The following is a 23,454-nucleotide window of genomic DNA, read 5'->3' on the forward strand; positions in this document are numbered from 1 at the left end:
CCTCCAAACCCAACTTTCCTTGCTTGAAGCTTTGGAGAGGATGAGAGCTTGGAAAGAGGGAAAGTTGAAGCTTTGAAGAGTTTAGAAGGCTTGAAGAAGAAGAGGATGAAGTCCTTGGAGAAGGAGAGCACAAAACCGAAGTTGAAGGGGGGAGTTCTCTGCTTTCAAAACCGAAAAAAAAAATGAGGGGGGTGCGGATTTTGTTTGCTGGAATCGAACGGGAGAGGAGAAGGAAGTTTAGCTTTTATATTGGGGATCTTGGGTTGGACCGAACCCATATGAACCAAGCCCACATGACCCGAACCAACTCAAACAAGCATGAACCGAACCGGATTGAATCTTTTTTTCATGGTTCACACGCGTATGAGATGTTTTTTTTTTACGACGTATTCAACACTCGTATCTATACTCCAATGAGAATACGAGTCTAAACTATTTCTCACAATTGACGGGAAGTTCCTGGAAAATATTATGTATAATATTCTTAAGGATAACCCGTCAACCTCCGACGGGTACACGAGGCTAAATTAATTCCCGAAACTCCCAGGAGTACACGAGTATAAACTGGTTCTCCTCAAGTTGATTCGAAACCCTAGGGTCAACACCGGTCAACGCGTAACCCTAGGTCAACGCCAGTCAACGCGTTGCAACAAAAAGTCAACATTCGACGATTCAAAACCCTAGGGTCAACGCCGGTCAACGCGTAACCCTAGGTCAACGCCCTTCAACGCATTGCGACATTCGAAACCCTAGGGTCAACGACGGTCAACGCGTAACCCTAGGTCAACGCCCTTCAACGCGTTGCGACATTCGAAACCCTAGGGTCAACGCTGGTCAACGCGTAACCCTAGGTCAACGCCCTTCAACGCGTTGCGACAAAAAGTCAATATTCGACGTTCGAAACCCTAGGGTCAACGCCAGTCAACGTGTAACCCTAGGTCAACGCCAGTCAACGCGTTGTAACAAAAAGTCAACGTTCGACGTTCAAAACCCTATGGCCAACGCCGGTCAACGCGTAATCCTAGGTCAACGCCAGTCAACGCGTTGCGACAAGAAGTCAACATACGGTGATCTGAAACCCTAAGTCAGCACAATATGACGGAGATAGTCAGTTCAAAGTCAACTCAATGACACAAGCCAAACTCGACTCACTGGTGGTAGAAACGCAGCGCCGGAAGGACTTCGGCTATTCGTCAAAGCATTGAATAGACCGAAAATCGAAGGAGTCAAGAGTTGAAGCTAACTACAGGTCCTTTACGCCGACTGAAGGCTGGACCAATCACATCCAAAGTATTCCAGCCTCTTCTATAAAAGAAACGAGTCCGGAACGCTTTGGAGGGGGTATCTGTAGGCATCGAAAATTGCCTATAGGTCTCCACGAACAGCTCAGTGTTAAGGAACGACAATGAACGTCACTATCTGGTTCACAGGAGTTCGATTGACGTCGGTGAACGCTTGAAGTGAATCGACGAACTACGTGAGCAAACAGAATTTCGGAATAACGAAAGCACAGGCTAATCGAGAGCCCCGTGATGTTTACAAAAAGAACAACGCCTTTCGTGTCTCGTTCGTTCTACGGATAATCCAACCATCGGGACTGATAGAACTCTTCGTCAGAATTCCAACGCAATTCGAATCACTAAAATCCGAGTTCGGACGAAGAATTTACAACGGAGTGTCTCGGATTTTTAGAGATACCCCAGGGGCATCCTAGATTTTTTGGGACACCCCGGGGGCGTCCTAGATTTTTGGGGACACCCCGGGGGCGTCAGGGGCGTCCTAGATTTTTGGGACACCCCGGGGGCGTCCTAGATTTTTGGAGACACCCCGGGGGCGTCCTAGATTTTGGGGGACACCCCGGGGGCGTCCTAGATTTTTGGGGACACCCCAGGGGCGTCCTAGATTTTTGGGGACACCCCATGGGCGTCCTAGATTTTTGGGGACACCCTAGGGGTGTCGCCTATAAATAGAAGCCTTAGGCCTCACTTTCAGTGATCTGGATTTTTGGAGAATTGGCGAAGCCCTGCTGGAGTGAAGAGTGATCGAGCACTTCAACACAAGAGAGTTCTTCATCAGATCTACATCACCCGCATCCGTTCCTTAGCATTACCCCTCGTCGGTAATCCTAAGAAGAGCAAATATCTCGCTTTATCCGAGATAGGCGCTCCAAGTTTCTAGATCTCCTCGCGGATCGACGAAGCTCTGCCCGATTTTTCTGGATCAGATCTGATTGCCAGGTAGTCCATGGATATCGACGTCCCCGTCACAGGCTAAAGACCCACGCAAGCAAGAGAGGATAAACGGATCTTGTGTTTATTTTCAAGAAAGTTGTAATTTTTATTTTCGTTATTTGAATTCATTTGTAACGTTTGAAGTTTTAATGAAATCAATAATGAAGGCAACTTTTGACGAAAACATTCTTCCCTCTGTAACTTTTTGGCCTCTTGCGTAAGAATTCGCGCGTGTGCAAGCAGTGCGCGACGCTTTTTGATCCGCTCCTCAAGAGTTGAACGGGTCCTTTTGACTTGTACCCATTCACTTGTTGATGATTTGGAGAAGAGGGCATTTGTCCGCTGTTGGGGCACTTGGTGTTGCCTAATTTTCAAATCCGTCTCGTAACGGATCCCGTCAATTGGCTCCAAAGCCCTAGCGAGTTGGCGCGCAAGACGTTGGCGCTGCCTTTGGTGAGCTCTCTTCGATAAAGTGAGTGCGCCTTCTGTACTCAACTCCTTACTTGAGGAGGAGTTCAGATCTGCAGATCCGGACTCGTTGGAGGCCGGACGGGCGTTGCAAGGTTCAGCTACCGTAACAACGGGGGCATTGATCTTCCTTCACTTGCAAGAGGAAGAGGATCTGGAGGAGGAGGACAGCAGATACTCCTCGAACTTCAGTTGGTCGAACTCATATTCGATCACTTCTTCAACTGGGATGCAGATCCGAGGTTGCGACACGACAGCTCCGGCAGCGAAGCTGTTGGCTCCCACTATGGTCGCCAGTTTGTTTGCGTCAAAAATTGATGTATTCATTGCGGTATTCATTACAACTTCGGTCGTTACAATGAAAACAAAAAGATAGTCTTTTTATAAGAACTTTTACATAATGAAAACAAAGATTACAACTCTCGTCAAAACAAACGCAGAGATCATTTATCGGTCTTCTGCTTGCGTGGGATCTTTGCCTGTGCCGGGATTTATCCGTAGACGACCGTCGATTAGATCCGGTTGTTAAAAATTCGGCAGAGCTTCGCCTTCGCCGAGGAAGTATTTGATTTGAAGCACTGAGATCGACCAAGCGAAATCAGTAGCTCTTCTCGAGATTAAGACCAAGCCTAATCTCGAGGAATGGACGGGAACGGGCGTCGGATCTCTCGAACTCTCCTTCTTTATGCCGAAGAACTCGCTAAGATCTGTCAACCCTCGCTGAAATTCGTGCTCCTTTGACTCCACAATCCGGCAGCACCTCCTCGTCTTGATAATCAGCTGAAAGGAGGACCCGAGCTCGTATTTATAAGCTTCGGAAGCGGTTATTTGGATGAGAACAAGTGATTTGACCCTATCTTCAGTTAACAACAGCGTAGCCACGTTTGTAGATGATATCTAGGTAGTTAAGAACCTCTGGAACAGATAAATCCCACGAAAACCGCTTTAAAACCGCCAAAACATGTTTCGGGCTCCGGACTGCGCGGCGCGGGTCAGACAGATCCGACCCACGCTTGCGCAGATCGGATCAAATCCGACCCGCGCTTGCGCAAGTCGGATCAAATCCGACCCGCGCGCGCGGGTCGGATCCAATCCGACCCACGCTTGCGCGGGTCGGATTCAATCCAACCCGCGCTTGCTCGGGTCGGTCTGTTCTGTCCCGTGCTAGCACCGGTCCGTCGCTTCTGTCGAACTTGTATGTTTCCTGACTTTTCTGATTTTCCGGGACTTGTAGTTTCCTCCGTTTTGCGTGATTGATCATCTTGTTAATTTGTATGCTCCGCACGAGTTTGACCGATGCGCACGATTTGACCGACGTGCGCGAGTTGATTGTTGGGTGCGCGTTTGATTAATGCGCGTGAGCTGATTGACGCGTGCGAACGGATTGATTTGACGCACATGAGCTGATTGACGCACGCGAGCTGAATGATGCGCGCGTGCTAACTGACTGTTGGGCGCGTTTGGACGCTTTGAGTTGATTGACGCGTGCGGGCCACTTGACGTTTGCCGTTGTGGTGGTTCGTTGTCGTGTCATCAACGGTTTGCCAATTCGCTTCATGTGCTTGTCGGCGTCGGATAATCCTCTTCGACTCGGATAATGATGTTCATCGCCTTCTCTTTGTCTTGAGCTGTATTCGGAGACCTATAGGCAATTTTTAACGCCTACAGTAGGGGGGAGACTTCTTAATATCTTCTCAACAATCTTCTTATCCTCTATTTTATCCACATAGCTTCTAATTTGATTAATAATTGAGATAACTCTATTAGAAAATTCTTTCACGGATTCATTATCTTTCATCTTTATGTTGTCAAAGTCTCTCCATAAAGATTGTAGTTTGATAGAGATTATCTTATCGCAGCCCTTGAATTCTTGTTTGAGTATGTCTCATGCATCCTTTGATTTTAACGTGGACATTATTCGGGGAAAGATTACTTTACTTACCCCTTGTTGGATAAAGAGAAGCGTCTTCGCATCCTTTTTCTTGTTCTCTTTATACTCCTTTTGCTTTGCTGGTATCCATGATGCTAACATTGCTGAGTCATCTAGAACTTCATAGCCTTCTTCGACAAGCTCCCAAAGTTCTTGAGAGATGAAGAGTGTCTTCATTTGGAGGCTCCAGAAGTCATAGTTTTCATCATAAAAAATGGGGACTAAGTTTTAAGAGTAGTTAAAAAGAGAAGGGGCAATTGGTGATGAGACTGATATTTAGAATGGTAGTAAAAGGCTAAATGCTTTCAAGATTGATTTGAGGTGTAAAAGGATGGCTCTGATACCAAATTTGTTGGAGTTGAGGAAGCGCGATGGATTGAGAATGGAGAAAATAGGAGGAAAAATGAGAAGAGGCTAAGAACTTGAAGAAACTTTGTATGAATTGTTTCAAAGTTTGATTACAAAGCTTACGTTCAAGGCTATTTATAGGCTCACAAGGAAATTCTCTAGAATATTTAGATTTTTCATGATACGTCAAAATTCTAGAGAATTCTATATAATTCTACATACATCCATACTTAATATATTTTCTTCCTCGATTATTCTAGATATTTCTACTTTACATACTTTTTTACAAATATCCTAGAGTTTTATAGAATTATAAATTATCTTCTAACAATCATAACTATCCACATGCGAGCTGGTAGTTGTGTGCCATTCAAGGAGATGACAATGAATAACTTGTTTGTATACAAACTTTTAATCTGAACTACTAAGCATGCAGTAATAACAAGAATATCGACATCCATAAGATTTTTTGTCACACATAGGCTAACTCGATGTTGAGTCCAAATCACATCAAGACTATCGATATATGGTTAGTTCTAATGCTATTCAGGGGGTGAAGAGGTTTATATTGGAAATTTCTCCGCCCTTTTTAAAATAATTTTTTTCTTATTTGATCTTAGTCTACCTCATTTGGTCTAAACTAAGAACCATGGAAGCAACATGATATGAAAACTATCCTTGATGGATGGGTCAATATTAATATTAATACAAATAGTAGATTCTGTTCATTTATTAATGTGTTGGTTTTATTGTTGTTAGGTTTCAACCCCTACTTGCTCTATTAACTAATGAATTTGTCTCCTCTTAATACCCCTTGAACTATATTATATCCTACTTTGGCCCCTAAACTGCTAAATTAGATTCCTAGAACTATTTTCAATGCCACATTATTCACTGAACTATTAAATTTGTATTTGCTTATTCATTAAACTATCAAATCCAATATGGTAGTTACCACCTTTAGTTTATTAGTTTGTGGATATTATACTCCTTTTAAAAGTACGAGTTCGGAAAAATCTTTCGGCAGACAAAAATACTCTTGAAATTTAAATATTAATCCATTAAGTAAGTGTAAGTTAATAAATTGATGAATTCTTATTGGATATACATAGTATGAAGATAGGGATATAGTTTAAATTGAAATGTAAACTTGAATAAAATTATTAAATGTCAACTTTACAAATGTATACGAGATGAAGTGCGTATATGCAAAATCCAAACAAATCAACGAGACAAATAATGTCTTCCCCAAAGGTCAAACCTAGGAACAGCACAAACCTATAAATGTACATAATATGGATGAGATATTTACAAAATCCACCAAACAAATTAAAAAGACAAGAGTTGTTCTCAAAATTATAAAAAAATTTAAAATAAATGGCTACGATCTGAGGACACAACATGGCGATCTCTCACTGACTAAACTTCAAGTAGTTCACGGTACTGCATAATTAGTTTTAAAGCTTAATTATACTATTATTATTTAAATAGAACTTTATTTATAATTATTATTCTTTCACATGCAACATCGATCACATGCCAATATAAGCCAAGAAATTACAATAACTTTCATAACACTTTCATCTCTTTCTATAGATATGTGCCTTTGTTATTTTTTTCTTATTAGACTAGATTAGATTATTTTAAAACAATTAATTATATCGCATATTTATTTTTCTATATTAATAAATAACAATAATTTTCACAACACTTTTATCTATTTTTTATTAGATTAGATTAAATTATTTTAAAGTAATTAATTATATCGTATGTTTGATCTTTTTTATATCAGAAATTACAATAATTTTCATAACACTTTCATCTCCTTCAACAGGTATGTACCTTAGTTATTTTCTTCTTATTAGATTAGATTATTAGATTATATTGTTTAAAAATTATGAATTATGAAATTGTAATAATTTTTTATCACTTTCATCTATTTTCATCTTATTAGATTAGATTAGATTAGTTTAAAGTAATTAATTATATTGTATATTTGATCTTTTTTTAGATCATAAAGTTTAATTATACTATTATTATTTAAATAAATACTATTTGTATAAAAGTCAAAAAGAATCTCACATATATTTTAGATCTTAGTGCTAATTGTAATGCTTACATATTAGTGTTGGTTAAAATAAATTTCATGTATGGGCTTAACTTATATGATCCTACTTTAACCGGACTAGATAATTTATTTTATTCACCCAAACTCTTCCACAAATCTAAAAAAGAATAGTAATACTATAGCTATATATATTCATAGGATTACATATATCTTGAAAATGAACGAAGAAAACCACACAAACAAAAACCATATTACTTACCCCACACACTCACTATTTTCAAAACCATACAAACAAAAACCATATTATTTACCCCCACACACTCACTATTTTCAAAACCACACTTCTCCATCTCCACCTATAATATATCCACATACCCAAATTAAGTTGTTGGAGTTTCCCCCTCACCAACTCTATCATTGATCAATCCTCTTTTTTTTCTTTGTACTTAAATTGTATAATATTCATTGCGATGAGGACTCACCTGGATCCTCTGCTACCTTGAACGTCCAATAAAAAAATAATGTACTAGACCTTATAGTTAGTTAACAATGAGATCATATCATTATAAACAAATTAAGTAAAGATTAATAATTCTTAAGAATGCACTGAGTTCTCCTAGCTTTCATAGTAAACTTGTTAGTTGTTTATTCCTGACCCCAAGAGATTTTCAGAATTAATCTTGAGGGTTCCTTGCATTAAAAAAGTTCTGTTAGAGGGCCCACACAGTCTGTTTTATAGTTTAAGATTGTCAACACATTTTGTCTCTGATGCATATCAATTATAAGTAATAATATAATTTGATTGATCTAAGTATATCCTAAGATATTTCTGGACTCTTGTCTTTTATTTTGCTCTTTATTATATACCAACCTGATATCACAATTGATATAGATGATAAAGACACTATTGTAGAATTACCCATGAAAAAGATAAAGGTAGAGAATGATTGATCTTGGCTCAATTAAATATGAAAAAAGAAGGAATAAAAGATAATATTTTTTGAATATTTTATAGTAAAACTTAATTTTTTGAGTAAAATTAGGAACCTTCAGAAGGGATTTTGATGTAAATTTTTTAATATCCTTATGTGAATGATTTTGTCATATAGAATTATACTAGAGTCACCAATAATATTTAGTATTTATTTTTTTATTTTAAGTCTATCAATAATTAAGATGTCTTACAGTCTTGTGAAAAGTATGTACTCTGTGCCGAGCTTATACAAACCATCTTAATATCAAATATTTGGTTATATTTTATTAACACATCAACAATACATTATTGTATTTTTTTCAAACTTAACACTACATTTAATGACTAAGATAAACAAATTGGAGATCGATGATTTGATCCGATAAACAAATATGTTACATGAAGTTTGATATATACAAATTTTAAAAAATAATTTTGTGTATGCAAGTATAAAAAAGTATATTGATTACAGTTTTACACGCAAATCTATTTTATAAATTTTTTTTAAAAATGTTTAAATAAAATTTATGGTAAATATAATAATATATATTTAAAGATTAACTCAAGATGAATCTGACTTATTTTATAGCAAGAAAATAAACAAAAAAATATAAATAAGTTTGATTTTTAACTACGTGCATTGCACGTGCATAAGAACTAGTTTTCAATAAAATTATGAGAAGCGATAGTTCATGGGACAATATAGGACCGAAATAGTTCACAAGGTAAACACACATCAAATTTCAGTGGTTTAGAAAGCATATTGATGCTAAACAACAACTCAGAATATAGAAAGAGCTTTGCTATAGGGACCCAAAATATAGGACCAATAGAGGGGACAAGTGATGTGTCCCTCTCCTATTGGATAATGAGTTGACCATAGTAATGAGTTGACCATCATTAATTATGGCCAACTTATTATCCAATAGGAGGGGGACACCTCACTTGTCCCCTCTATTGGTGCCATATTTTGGGTCATTAACGGATTTAATAATTCTAATAATTTAGGGGAAAGCATGAACAGGGCATTTATTCTTTTTTGATTGCTGCAGCCCATGATCCTAGGTTGGGCCAGGTCTCTAACCATAGGAGTTTCTGCCGTCAGAGTCCACTCCGGCCCATTGACTCCCAAACTTCCAATTTGTGATGTGAACTTTTTTACATTTTTTAGCTTACTTGTTACTTTCGGAACTTTCCTCTTAAATTCCTATAAATTTTCAATCTTTTTCCATCCTTTCCTCAAAGAAAAAGCCAAACCCAAAAAGTACAATGTTTTTTTTCTTGGGAATTCATTGCGAAGCTCTAATTCTAGGTAATTTTTGTTGCTTTATCCTCTGTTTGTCTATTCTGAGATTAACCAAATTTCAACCTTTAAACCCTAAATTTGGAATACCCATTTGGGTTAATGGGTCAATTTAGTTGTAATAGATCTTTCCAGATGTTACATCAGATTTTAACCTGGATTTTATTTCTGTCTGGCAGCAAAGAATCTTCACTAAATTCAGAAAATACAGGCTGAAAATATCTTTCATGGGTTTATTATTTATTATGATTTTTTTTCCTTCTCCTTAGTTCTCAATTATTCTACCAAGCTCTCGCCTCTTTATATATTTCCCCCCTGCTTTCCATACTTTATTTCAATCTGAAATAGTTTGTTAATGATCGGCTAGAGTTCGGCGGCTTTGTCTTCGAATTTGCGTATGTGAAAGTAGCTTATTTAGATTTTTTGTATCCTTAAAGTTTGGTAATATGGTATATTATGTGGGTTTTGTCTCAAAATTCTATTGTGATTGGTTTTTGGAAATATCTTCAGTTTGTTAAAGCTTGTTTGGTGAGGATTGTTTTTTTTTTAATTGGGGTTGTAATAGAATATGATTATTTTAATTGGATTTACGTAATTATGTTCAGTTTGTCGAAATTTAGTGGCGATGATTAAATGCATTTGTTCTTTTATTATTACAGGCATTGGAAGCTGAGCTGACTGGAGGTGAATAATTTGTTAGCGTGGACTCTTTAGAAAGTTTCTGAATTATTGATAATAGTTGGAAGAACCTTGAAAAAGTATTTTGATATCGATTGAGCCAACTTCTGGAAGGACTGGAGGGAAGGAATTATGGGGTCCATTTGTTCGTGTTTGTGTTTAGAGAATTTGGAGGAGTACATCCGTTCTGATGCTTCCATGCATGGACATTGTGGCTGTCTCAGATGCTTGGCTCAACAATTACTCCACATGGTATGTTAGTGAACTTTTTTTAATTTCTAATGGAGTTCGATTCTGAAAAAGAATTGATGCTGCTTACGAAGAAATGGCATTTTCAGAAAGAATTGTCTCATAAAAACAAGACCATGAAGAAGAAGAAGACTTGATGAAATTATTTTCTTATTTTGTTCTATTACTGCTCGAATACCACCTGCCCAAGTTTATTTGTCTGGGAAATAAATTGATGAAATGTATACATTTGATTGTATTAATTAAATATGTAAATGCATAAATAATGCGCTATGATCATTTATCGGAAAAAGTAGCATTTTAAGCTTTTCACTTAGCACGAGTAAATGTGCTGTTAATACCTTTATAAATATAATACCATTGTAGAGAATACATGACCGTCAAAAGCGAGAGTTGTCTAAAATGCTAGTAGATGTGATCCTTCCAGGATCTGAAAGAATGTGGTATCATATTATGAATCTTTTGCTGTATTCCTGTCGTGTTGTTTCATTAATTTATTTTCATACATGTAAACTTGGTAGATATTTCCAACTTCTTTGTATATAAATTAATGGTCATGAGGGAATGGTGTCTTCTTCTTTTCCCTGCCAAGATACAACTCTGGAAATAATGAATGCAACTGAAAGAATATTGGTCGAGATGGATGAGTGCATGAGAAGTGGATAGATATGGAATGAACAGGTTCTGAAGAAGCTAGAAGTAGCTTCAACTGATGCGAATATGAAGGAGAACCATTCAAGTTGCCAAGTGGGTAGAGCTTGTTCAATGGAAGCAGATTTCTCAGCATTAGAAGTATGAATGGAGCTGTTATGGGTTGTGGGTAGACCGAAACTGATGTGTTTGATAATGTAAAAAGGACGCCAATAGTTGCCAACTTAATGAAAGACATGGCTCTAAGTAGTCCTGATTCCCCCGAATAGGAGATAAAAGTTTCAACTTCTCCTAGGAAATTGGAATAAAGGCTTTGTTAGCGGTATTACTTTTGGCTAACAAAGCGAGTTAATTATGCAAACAAGAAAAATAACCTGTCATTGAGGATGATTGGTAGACCATCCTTTGCAAAAAATCTTCAAATGATGCAATGCAAATTAAGTTAGAATGAAGACACTAACATCTCAATTGATGAAATATTAGTTAAAGTTTAAGCTTGAAAAAGGCATAAGGAGCTCCAAAAATTCTGCAGCAATGTTAACAGTCCAGTAGAAATGAATTTAGAGCATACTCATTCTCATCTACATATATAACCTCTCATCTGGAAGGTCCAAATATAATTTTCACATGTGCTTTATTTCCTATACCTTTTACGCATCATTGCTAACAAAAGTAAGTTGGTGACCACGAGTTAATCCTTTGATGTGAGGTTATTTCCTGTTCTAATAGAATACTGGTTGGCCATTTTAGGCTTGACTGGGAGTTTGTTTTTCAATTAATAAGTTTGGTACTTGGATTACCAGAATACTATTAGATTTATATGTGTTCCATCAGGTTGCAGTTTGGAGTTTGCAAGGTGATATGATGTTTTTCTCTCTTTTTTTCATTTGCAGTACACTGCATTCTTACAAAGGCAGGAAGTGAGTGCAGTCCCTTTGGACGATCAGGGAATGGATTCCTTTCATTCCTCTACATCAGTCATGGACAATTCAACATGTGACACTTATCGTTCTCCTCCCAGACCTCTACCTTATGATGATCCAAGATCCTCTCAAGTGCAGCTTGGTGAACTTTTATCTAGGCGTGAGAAGCCGTCAAGCCATGAGGAAAATGAAGCACTTACAGGAAGTAATAATGGTACTGACTTGGAAATGAGCACAACAAAATTTAGCGGATCTAGTTATGAGGCCGCTTCCAAGTTATATCGTTCTAAGTCCTCATTGAAGGAAACATCACCAGAAATTCCTAATGCAATGACATACTTTCATTCATATGAAGATGCAGAATGCCCAACATGTCTTGAAGGTATATACCTCTTTTTACCTTATTCGATTTTGTTGTTTTTGCAGTAGGCTTATAAATCAGAATTTTTGAATTTAACTTTATCGCCACATATCCATTTGGCCTTTTAAAATGGAAAAGAAGCCTTTCACACAAAAGTTGGTTAATGAGTGGATAATAAATTTACATATTAAGTCTGTATAAATTATAGAACATCAAAGATACAGTTTAAAAGCATCATCACCGTATCCATGAACTCCTCCGAAAAAGCTTGAAATGGCCCCATGTTGAAAGTATAACATAACTTGAGAGTATGAAGTCCGAAATAGCATTAGGTCAAATCATGCAGTAACAATCTGGCATCTTGGCAAGCAGGCCAATTATCACCTGGTCAAATCTAGCTCCAAATGCCTCCATGTTTCATGTCACTGCTGACCTATAGAAAATAATGCACTTGCATTAACTTTGCTTCCGATTTCCTCACCTACATGTAAGAAAATTAGAGGGAGAATGTAGTGCTAAGTTTTTGCTTTCTTTACCTCTATTTTTGAAACTGCTATTGGTCGTACCATTTTGGATCCGCAACACATGAATGCAAATTGCTTCTCTGATATTTTCATATTCAAAAAATTAAATACATTCCAAATATACCCTGATTCCTTAGTTACCTAATACCAAAAATAAAATGATTGTCATTCCCGCTTCATTCTCTAATCACACCTAAACGTGAGAATTGAAATGAGCATTTTCCCACATTTGTTCCATTTCATTCCTTCATTCCATTTTCACTTGACTCGATTCCTGCATACCAAACGAGTTGTTAATCTTATGTGCATAGTTGCACGGAACCCGATTTGTTCCGGTTCATGAACGGGAACAATAGCGTGGTACGCCAAATATTGGGTATCAGGTATGAGGGGGTAGGCTTATATGGTATGCTCTAGAACGTGGTACACTTTAGGTTTGGTTTTTACATGTAGGAATCTGAGTGCCTTAAATGTACAATTTTCTGCGAGAGTCGAATTGAAAGATTAGTACTGGTAAAAGAATTCTCAAGTTGCAATTGAGGTACTTTTTTTTCAAAATATTAACTAATTTTAATTGTAATCTATTGTCCCGGTGCATGTGATGCGTGTGTGACACCAAATATAAAGGAATGTTGTGGTTGAATTGTTAAGGGAAATTTTGATTGATTATTTCCTATGAAGCACGGATACTCCCCCAGAGGCCACGAATCCGTGTCTGACACGAATCAGACACGATTCGCGCAGGACACGTGCACGACACGTGTCGTACACGGTCAATCTGTGTCCGACACGGGTCAACGGTCAAAGTTGGCCGGACACGGTCAACAGGGAGTTGGACACGGCTCAGACACGCCCGCTGCGCCCGACGGAAGCAAAAAAAGAAGAAAAAAAGAAGCGGTGGCTAGGGTTATTGGGTTATTGGGTACATACCCGATTTCCACTTGAACCCGAAAATCAAAAGAAGCGGTTCCTAGGGTTTTTTGTCGCTCCTTCTCCAACTCTTTCTCCCGAAAGAAAAAGGAAGCAGCGATCTCCACTCAGCAGGGCGAGGGCGACGGCGAGCGGCGACAGAGAACGGCAAGCAGGGGCGAAGGCGACGGGCAACGGGCGACGGCGACCCGATACGTGCACGACACGTGTCGGACACGGTCAATCCGTGTCCGACACGGGTCAACGGTCAAAGTTGGCCAGACACGGTCAACAGGGAGTTGGACACGGCTCAGACACGCCTGCAGCGCCTGACGGAAGCTAAAAAAGAAGCAAAAAGAAGCGGTGGCTAGGATTATTGGGTTATTGGGTACATACCCGATTTCCACTATAACTATTAAGCCATTTACTGTTAACTGTTAATGGTTTCTTATTTAACTATAAAGCAATGTTTTTGAATGTTTAACTGTTAATTATTTGAGATAGTAAGTAAGTAAACTGATTTTTAATTAATAATAGGTAATTATTAAAGTTTGGTTTGTGGACTATTTTGATTAATAATAGGAGAGATTTAAGGAGAGATTTGTTTAACTGTTGAAATGTAACTATTTTACAAAGTGAGATTTAAGGAGAGATTTATCTTAACTGTTAACTACTGGTTTTTTTATTATTATCACTGTTAATTGTTAACTGTTTTTTGCAAAACTAATTGCTTGTTTCTTATTAATACATATCGGTCATAATTGTTGAAAATGTGCTACGATTTGTTTTCATGTGCGAGATTGCGAGAGTGCGAGTATTGATTCTTGCTATTGAGCTATGCCTAGTGCGACTAGTTGACTTGAAAGTTGAAACTTAAAACTTGATTCGCCATTTGTAACCTGTAAAGAAGAAAATAAAATTTAGTAATATAGTTGTTAGTGATGCAATATACTAGTATGAAAGTTTGAATAGTTTGCAAGCTTGAATGAAAATTAACGTACAAGTTTAATACTTTAATTGACTAAAATATTCTATATATAATAATAATTTTTAAAAAAATTCCCTGCCGTATCCCCGTATCCTATTTTTTTAGATTTTTCCGTATCCCGTATCCGTGTCCGTGTCGTATCCGTGTCCCGTATCCGTATCCGTGCATCATAGATTATTTCTTTTTTGGTGGATTTTTTGAAGTGTGAGGGCATTTCCTTATACTTTTTTTAAGCTTAATGACATTTTTGTAGTTTTTTGTTTCTATGTGAGGGATTTTCTTAGTTTTTCCAAGTATGAGGGCATTTTAGGCAGTCTAAAAATGTGGCTCACACAACCAAAAGTGGAGCTTCTCTTATATATAGTATAGATCGGGTTGCCGTAGTGTACCACGTTCCAGGACGGTTGAATGTGTATCATGGTTCGCTATAGTGTCCCACGTCCCCAAAATCTGTGCTCGTGATTTAATCACATCAACATTGTAGTCCTTAAATACCTAGGCTTTACGTGTTATGATGCACATGCTCATAACTGTATGTAATGCATGCACATGGATCTCTGCTCTGACATGACATGTATATTTGCACAACAGAAAGTTTTGCATGTTGTGTGTGCATGCATGTGTACTATATGACAAATGTTCTTTTACATTTTAGATTAAAGTGAAATTGCGTGCTTCCAATATTGACACATGTTTCTGTGGTGTCATTTTGAACTTTGTTTGTCATGATGTTATTTTGCAGAGTATACTTATGAGAACCCAAGGATAGTAATGAAGTGCTCCCACCATTTCCACCTCAGTTGTATATATGAATGGCAAGAGAGGAGTGAATGGTGTCCAGTTTGTGGCAAGGTAATATGTTCATTCCACTGGTAATTACGTATATTTCCTCATTTTTCAGCTTATCGGCATCCACTTGCTGAAGCTTATGTCACAACTCTCTGATGGACTCCTTACTTACCCTGCTTTCTCCTTCACAGGTGATGGTGTTTAATGAAACATAGTCCTCATGCCCATAAACTCTGTCCATATGTAACATAAGCCGATTCTTCATTACTGTATTTCAAGCAGTTGTACATATCCTATGTATGTTTCCATATGAAACATTTGGTTGGAGTGGATTTGTCTTATAATTTATGCGTGAAGGGCAAGGGGTGCAATGTTGGTGCAAGTGGTCAAGTGCTCAAGCACAATATGTAAAAATTCTCATGATTTGTAAATACGACGCATCGTTTCCTTGTCATGCCTTATTTATTTCTTGAGTTACTTGGATTCCGGGGAAGCTTATTGTGGTGCATCAATTTAAACAATCTTTTCACACTTTAAATTCTTCAGAAAGAAATCCTTGCCATGGGTTTGTTCCCCTTTGATGAGTTTTCGCATTGTGTTATCATGATCCAGATTATCATTTTCCAATTTTTCCATCATCATCATGACGAAAGTAATTTTGCCTCAGAAGTATCTTCCTTGAGTGATTTTTTTTTCTTTTTCCTTTTTATTTATATATTGTGGGAGTAAAGAAAGAAGGGGAATAGAACCCTGTTCATATTTATATATAAATAAAAGTTACAGGTAGTATATACATCAAAAGGAGTTATCTCAAAAAAATTGGAAGTTCCTTTTCATAGAGGTTAAAGGCCTTCTCCCTTAAGGCATCCGTGAGGGTGATGAGAGGATATATATATCGGCATTCACCATGTGCACAGATACCCTGAGGGGCCAAGGGCAGACATTTAACATATGAAATGGATCNTGCAAAGATACTCTACAGCAACAAACCAAATTCAGACACAAAAAGACCAAGAATAGTTAAAACTGACCCTCCTGAACATGACGAGAGAGCTCTCCCTGAGCGTTCTACTCCTTTTTCCCCTCTTAACAACTTCAGCGCCTTGACCTAACAGATATTGCTTCAGATTACTCGCCTCTTTGCTGCATGAACGACCCGACATGACAAGAAATGCGCAGCATCACAAGACAAAACATACCTACATACCTCCTTCGATCGTGAAGTGCTCATCTATCTCCACCCTGACCGCTCTAGCAACCACCATTGAGACGCCAAATGCATAGGAATCTCAAGCCTTGCAAGCACCAACTTTAAACAAATTGCTTTCTTTTTAGATGATGCCCTTGCCCATTAAATGCAAAATGACGCAAAGTATGAGCCACCATTTCATTAACTGAACAAAGCTCGTCATTAAAGATTTTATCGTTCCTCCTTGACAACAAAAGAGAACAGCAAACAGGGAATAGAAACTGCCATAAAAACTTAGCATCTTCATTGGGCATGAAATCACCTCCAGATTCGATTAAAGCTTCGAAACAAGATGGCCAATTTGCAATACGTAAAAGATCAATAAAAAAAAATCTCCAAATTTGCGAAGAAAAAGGACAGCTGAAAAACAAATAGTCATCTGATTCTGTTGCATTCGAACAGAAAGAACACTGAGTGTTGCCGATCCAAATCCCATCTTTGTTTATGGCTGAAAGACCGAATCATTTTCTGTCGATGGTTTAGCCGAGCTTGAAAGAAGCAATAGATCTTCTTTTTGTTTCTTCTCTGCGATAAACCTGGCTCCCCTCCAACATGGATGTCGAAGCCATGCACCTGAGATAAAACTTCCTTGGGACAAAACCACAACATTTGAAGACCACGGTAAGTTATAACACAAAGGAAACAATTTCCTCTATATGAAATGTCACTAAGCCGCTCATCCTCCGGAAAACCTGAAGGATGATCCCTTTCCTAAATTTCAGGGAACAAAACTAAAGTTTGCCCGGCACAAGATTTGATACCAAATGATTATCAATTTAAAGACTGCCTTAGTTTTAAGAGTTTTAAGGCAAATTAATAAAATGATTATATACAGACAGCATAAAAGCACAAATGCGAAAAATCACACTTTAACACCTAATATTGCATCCGTCTGTCACAAAACTGGATGATCGAATTTGGCAATCTATTCTGATTAATCTATACCACATAAGATAAGGATTAACTAGTCAATTTAACACTTGTTCTTTACATTTAAACAAGCTATTTGAATGAGACACAACATAATATACATTACATTGTCATACGAACAGAAAGGACACAAAGAACCAAGGAGCCACCAAATATATGAAGACCTCATACACAATAATTTAATTTCATATCTTCAGAGTAGTCATGGACCATGGAAGCTATGTTATTTCACTAGCTCACGGAAGCTATTTCCTCATATCTCATTCTCTATGCAGAGGATACCCGGTAAGTTGTTTTAAGGATCGATATCATCTTTCCATAACAGGGCGAATCATCCAGGCAGGGAGACCACTGCTGTTGACAGAGGTTAGAGGTCGTGTTGCTTCTTCCTCCTCTGAGCTACCATTTGCTTGATGTATTCTGCAAATTAACATACATGTCAAGATAATTATAAAAAAAAAATTCTCCCCGTTTACGGGTCTGATTTCTTAAGCTTTTTGAACTAATTGTATCTTTCACTAATGAAATCAGAACTAGGGTGTTCAATAACAGTCAAAGATGTAAAAATGGCATAAACTTATAGAGGATACATGATAACCTCATGTTTAGAGAGCGAACTGGTTCTTGTACAAGTATGGGAGGCGGTGAGGAGGATCCGGCATGAGGTTGACCTTGCTGCTCTTGTTGTGCCTGTTGTGTCAATGCCTTCGTCTTCTCTTTTTCAATGATCTGTTTTGCCAGTTCATAGAATTTTTAAGAAGATACTTCTATAAAGCTGAAAATGAACAAGGGAATGTTCATCAACTTGTGAAGATGAGAAGCATGAGTTACCTTCTTTTGAAGATCCCTATTATATTCTTGTAGCTCTCTTTCCTGGCAGAACACCAATAATGAGATATAGAACAGGAACCATAGTCTCAAGTACAACCTTATCATCATGTATACATGTTTAAGCAAAGCAATTACGAGAGTGGAAACAAAATAGAAATTCTCACGTAGGCAAGTAAGTTAGGACAACAACTGATATAATGAAGTAGGAAAGGATAATGTATAAGATAGATAAAAGAATCCAGTGATTCTAGGCCATTGCATTAATGATATACGAAGAAGAAATATATATATATATAAAATAATCATTTAATTAGTACACTATAGTGTGCATCTAAGTTAAGCAAACAACTGAAATAAAATAGGAAAGACAAATGTTCGGGGACAGAGAAAGGTAAAGAGTAAATTACACTAGTCCCCCATGAACTTTTAGTTTTTTGCAGTGACCCCAATGAACTTTCATAATCGCAGCTAAATCCCAAATAACTTTTGAAGAAAACTCCCCCACACATTTTAGGTAAATTACGCTAAACCCAACAACTTTCAAAATGCCTCTATGTTGTTCTTTTGTTCTAATTTATGGGGGTTATCTATAACACTCGGAAAGTTATTGGGGGTTTTCTGTAATTTCAAAAAGTTATTGTGGGTTTAGTTCGATTTTTGAAAGTTCATGTGGGTTTAATGCAAAATACTGAAAATTCATGGGGGTTTAGTGTAATTTACCCTAAGAGTAACATGTGCGGTTCCAGACCATCGTATTAATAGTTTACCAAAGAATAATTATTGGATTACTAAATTAATCCCTAAGTTTTATTGTTTTCAACTTTGTCAAGTACATGGTTCCACAAGATATATTACACACATACAATCAGTATCTTTAGCGAGTACAGAGTTCAGCCTGGCAAAAAGCACTCATAAAATAGTAAAGCCGATATTTCATTATCATATAGCAACGGGGGTTTTATTTACGGAGGTGACACAGGTGCAAGAGCGCAGGTATTTCTGGCCCTAATTAAGTAGGGAATAACTTATATGAGTAATGCCCGCCAAGTCCATAGACAGGTATATCTGCGCTATGCCCGCAATGTTATCCAGATCGATCATTTTCAGCGAATATCAGGCTTGAATCATTAGAGAAGAACCATCAGGTGATGGAATTGAGTCTCTCCGGTTGCAAAAGTTGATCATGTTAACATTTATCCTTGTATTTCAGATAATTGTCCTAGTTGGACTTGGATTAGAATTTAATTAGGAAAATTAATTGCAATGGGAATTAAATAATAATTAGAAGAAAATTAGAATGGATAATCCAAGTCAAAGAAGAAATCCTACACAAATTAAAGATAGAGCAAAACGTTTTTATATACCTCTTAAGAGGTTCATTGTAGATCAATCCACGAAATACTAAGGAGATCGAGTTGCATATTGTAAAAGAGAGGTAGAGAGAAACTAAGGGGAGAAATCAGAAATGTAGAGTTTGTGCGAAACTTTTTTAGTGAAATTGAAAGAGGATTTCTTGCAGGTTTTTCAAGGGCGCAAGAAAGTTCGTATCTTGTGTAATCCATGCTAAAATAAAACTCAACCATGAAAGTCGGGAGCTTGAAATGCTATAACTAACCACAACCTAGGTTCAATCATCCCAAAAGCTTGCTTAAACACAACCAGTTCACTAAATTCAGCAACCCGGTTTAGAATATAAACTAGTAAATTTTGACAAGAAAAAAAACTTATTCAAAAGAATAAACAACGAAAAAATGTGAGAAATTAAGCAAATTAAGTATGCTTACCTTAATTATGATATGATTCCTAAGATTCTTTTATCATCAAGATTGCTGATAGCGGATAGCGACGCGTCGCGGCGAGGTACCGCTAAGGCTATTTGAGGCTATTGCGGCAAAATAGCGGCAAATAGCTCACAGTCAAATAGCGGTCAAATATAAATATGTTTCATGATTTTTAACCCAAAATAAAATAACCATAAATATAAAAAACGCACTTGTGGTTCTATAAGCTATTATCTAGTTGAAAGCAAGCTTTTGTAAGATCAGTAAAGTTTTACTACCTTTGATTTTATAGTTCTTGTTGTTCGGAAACCATTTTACTAATAGGATCCACCTTTCACTTTAACTTTTTTATGTAACTTCAACTTATGTATATAGTATACTCTTTGGCAGTCAGTTATGATTAATGTGCTTAAAATATGCCTTGATGTTTACTGTAAATGTGTTTTTTCAGGCTTATTTATGTAGGCAAGCAGCTGGCAAATGATTAATGTGCTTAAAAAAGTGATTATTACCTTTTTCTCTTTGTTGCAGACGAAGCCCAACAGAGAGGAGAGGTTGTTGTTGCTAGTCGCTGGAGGGAAGGTTTAGTGTCCACCGTCTCACCGTAGGAAAGTTTGGGACCTACTGATGTCACCGGAGGAAGTGAGAGAGAGAGAAAGGTAGATGGGCTTGACCGGTGGTGGCGGGAGATGTTGCCTGTGACGAGTTGGGGCAGGGGAGTGAGTACGAGAGAGAGGCACACGAAAGGGAGAGGCACGGCTAGTGGCTAGGGCACAAGAGGAAGATGGGTTTTAACTTTTCAAGTGATGGATTCGGGTCGGGATTTGGGTCGGGTTCGGGGAGGGTTAAATCATATGGGTTTAGCGCTAAAAACCGCTTTTAAGCACTTTTTAGAGCTAAAACCTGCGATGTCGCGCTGAAACTCGCGATTTCGAGAAAAAGGCGGTTTTCTCCGCTAAAACACCTCGCAATCCCCCTACGCAGCACGATGAAGCTTTGCGACCGCGAAAAGCATCGCTATTTCCTGCTTTTTACAACATTGTTTATCATTACTGATATCAAATAGCATATTTCCTAAATTTGACTCTTGTGGAATCTCTGATTCCTACATTTAAGAACTAAACCTAAAATGTACCACATCCCCTGGCGCATCGTATAAACATACCCCCCGTATCTGATTCCTAATAAGTAGCGTACCACTCTCTCGTACCTTCTCGTGAACCAAAATGAACCTAGTTTCATGCAACTATGGTCAACCCTCTCCTTGTGGACGTAGGCGATGGCAAAACCAAGTAAGTCGCATGTTTGTGTTTTTATATTCTTTTTCGCGGGTTGATTTCTTTTCTCTTTAGTTGGAACACATATTTCTTGGTGTTTCGCTATCACCGGGTGATCAATTATCTACAAAGGAGAATATCTAATTGAGAGTTTCAGTAATGTTTTCACAAGTAACATTTCCGCATAGAACACCAGTTGGTACCCAACAATTGATATTGGTAGGTGTGCACCAACACTTATTTTAAGTTAGGTGTGGGCCTAGGTTACCCGAACATTTCGTCTAGGCAACCATATCCTTATTCGACACTTCTCGTATTTGTGTCTATGTCATACACTCCTTGGATGGACACTTCTTTATTCAGATGTGTACTCAATGTATAACACATGTTTTAGGTTAAGAACTTGTGATACACTTCTTAAACATATATTGTACACTTAACCTCAAAATGCAACATGCTGGACTCTGGACTAGTTCGTTTTAGCACATGTCTAGAGTATAATTTTAAAGGGTCGTTTGGATATCTACTTAAAAAAATGACTCGTATTTCAATTTATAATCTACTAAATAAAAGAATCATTAAAATGGTAATGAGGATTTTAGTTCTCAAAACATGTGAATGCAAAATAAGATTGATCTGATCTAGATTATTAGTTTTAATTTGTACTTATATAGTCGTGTCCTCATATCCTAACTTTTACAATTTTGACGTGTCCCGTATCCACACTCGTGTATGTTTGCACCAGTGCCCTTATCCATGCAACATAGGTGTGCGCTAACGGTTATTTTATTAAAAATAATGGATACTCTTCTGAGAGAAGTTCAGAAATGAGGCATTAAATGGGTAATTAAGGTTAAAGCTGGCCAAACCAAAATAGCATAAATACTAGTTAAGTGAGAGAAAAGATGGAGGTTAGCCATGGTGGATGGTCAGGTCACTAGAATCATCGTCAAGAGTCCAAGAAGACAAGTATCTTTATTATTCTTTCTTCTTCACCCTCTTTATTCTCAAATCTAAATGTCCCAATCTAATAAGTTTGGTCAACCCTTTGATCAAAGTCAATAGGATCTTGATTGCGTCCTATGCTATTAATATCTGTTGAATGTCTGTAGACAAACTCAGATCGAACTTTATCCTAGTTTTCTAGTTTTCAAATAACTTAGATTATCTCCAATTTTTGTAAATTGTTTTCATTTCTACTACTTGGATTAGTTTTGTTTACTCATATAAGAACCAAATCAAAAAGTTTTCATATATGTCGAGAGTTTTTTAGTTTTGTAGGCACTTTTGATGTATAATTTGTCTGTCATTTTTTCTTCACCCTGAACATTAGTTTGACGTGTCTAATGTGTGACTTGTGGATTGCTTGTGCAATTGTGGTACAGTGTTGTTAGCAGTCTTTTATGTTAGATTTGATATTTTCAAAATAATGCTCCTGTAGTCTATCAGAAGCCTTTAAGTTTGATAGTCACTTTTGATATATGATTTTTCTATCATTTTCCCTTTGCCCTTTTGGCATTAATCATTGTGTCTATGAGTCACTGGCTTGTAGATTTCTCTTTTTTTTTTCGTGCTCTTGTGCTTCTACTTTGTTAGCAATATTTTACGTTGAACATTTGATGATTTCAAAGTAGTGTTCCTACGTAGTTCAAACGACAAACCTTAAAAGTGTTCCAAAGAATTAAGTTTAAAAAATTTAAGTGAAGACCACAGTAGAAAGTTGTTTGCAACTTTGAATAAAAATCAGATGTACCATAGATAAACTCTACATAGACTATGCTGCATGCATACATCTAAAGAGAAGTGCATATATAAATCTACTGTGTCACATATATACACATTGGCATGTATCTAGCAAAAGGTTCATAAACATAGATCGTAATCATTTTCCTCAAGTGAATTGTTGGTTCACATCTGTTTTCTCTTGAAAAAGGGAAAAAATATTGTCTACATCGATCAAGTAGATAGACAAACATACAATTAAATAAATAGA

At 37.3% G+C, this 23,454-nt stretch overlaps 2 protein-coding genes across 4 annotated transcripts in view; one reads left to right on the top strand and one right to left on the bottom strand.

Annotated features, from left to right (window-relative positions):
* The first annotated feature begins 9,195 nt into the window (after window positions 1-9,195).
* Window positions 9,196-15,866, top strand: LOC109827769 (E3 ubiquitin-protein ligase At3g02290-like). Of its 3 annotated transcripts, none has more exons than XM_020394785.1 (5): window positions 9,196-9,330; window positions 9,981-10,251; window positions 11,793-12,204; window positions 15,347-15,456; window positions 15,585-15,866. In XM_020394785.1, exons 2-5 carry the CDS (start codon window positions 10,132-10,134, stop codon window positions 15,606-15,608), a joined length of 666 nt encoding a protein of 221 aa, XP_020250374.1. In that variant the 5' UTR covers window positions 9,196-9,330; window positions 9,981-10,131; the 3' UTR covers window positions 15,609-15,866. The 3 variants fall into 3 exon arrangements, with proteins under 3 accessions (XP_020250374.1, XP_020250376.1, XP_020250375.1); XM_020394787.1 differs by lacking the exon at window positions 9,196-9,330 and adding an exon at window positions 9,370-9,716; XM_020394786.1 differs by lacking the exon at window positions 9,196-9,330 and having other exon boundaries at window positions 9,370-10,251.
* Window positions 15,867-17,537: 1,671 nt separating this feature from the next.
* The window catches only part of LOC109827768 (truncated transcription factor CAULIFLOWER A-like), a 20,127-nt gene continuing 14,210 nt past the window's right edge, over window positions 17,538-23,454 (bottom strand). The window contains exons 6-8 of the mRNA XM_020394784.1: window positions 18,404-18,445; window positions 18,171-18,301; window positions 17,538-17,992 (exon numbers count right to left, since the gene is read on the bottom strand). Of these exons, the coding sequence (XP_020250373.1) occupies window positions 17,881-17,992; window positions 18,171-18,301; window positions 18,404-18,445 (285 nt within the window). The 3' untranslated portion in view covers window positions 17,538-17,880. The remainder of the gene's footprint in view (window positions 17,993-18,170; window positions 18,302-18,403; window positions 18,446-23,454) is intronic.

Source organism: Asparagus officinalis, unplaced genomic scaffold (assembly GCF_001876935.1).
Source record: "Asparagus officinalis unplaced genomic scaffold, Aspof.V1 AsparagusV1_Un422, whole genome shotgun sequence".
NCBI lineage: Eukaryota > Viridiplantae > Streptophyta > Magnoliopsida > Asparagales > Asparagaceae > Asparagus > Asparagus officinalis.

Excerpts from the sequence above, each read along its gene's own strand:
- LOC109827769 (XM_020394785.1), top strand. The coding sequence starts at position 10,132 with ATGGGGTCCATTTGTTCGTGTTTGTGTTTAGAGAATTTGGAGGAGTAC. Across the intron at positions 10,252-11,792 it reads CTCAACAATTACTCCACATG|TACACTGCATTCTTACAAAG; the intron begins GTATGTTAGTGA and ends TTTCATTTGCAG. Across the intron at positions 15,457-15,584 it reads GGTGTCCAGTTTGTGGCAAG|GTGATGGTGTTTAATGAAAC; the intron begins GTAATATGTTCA and ends TCTCCTTCACAG.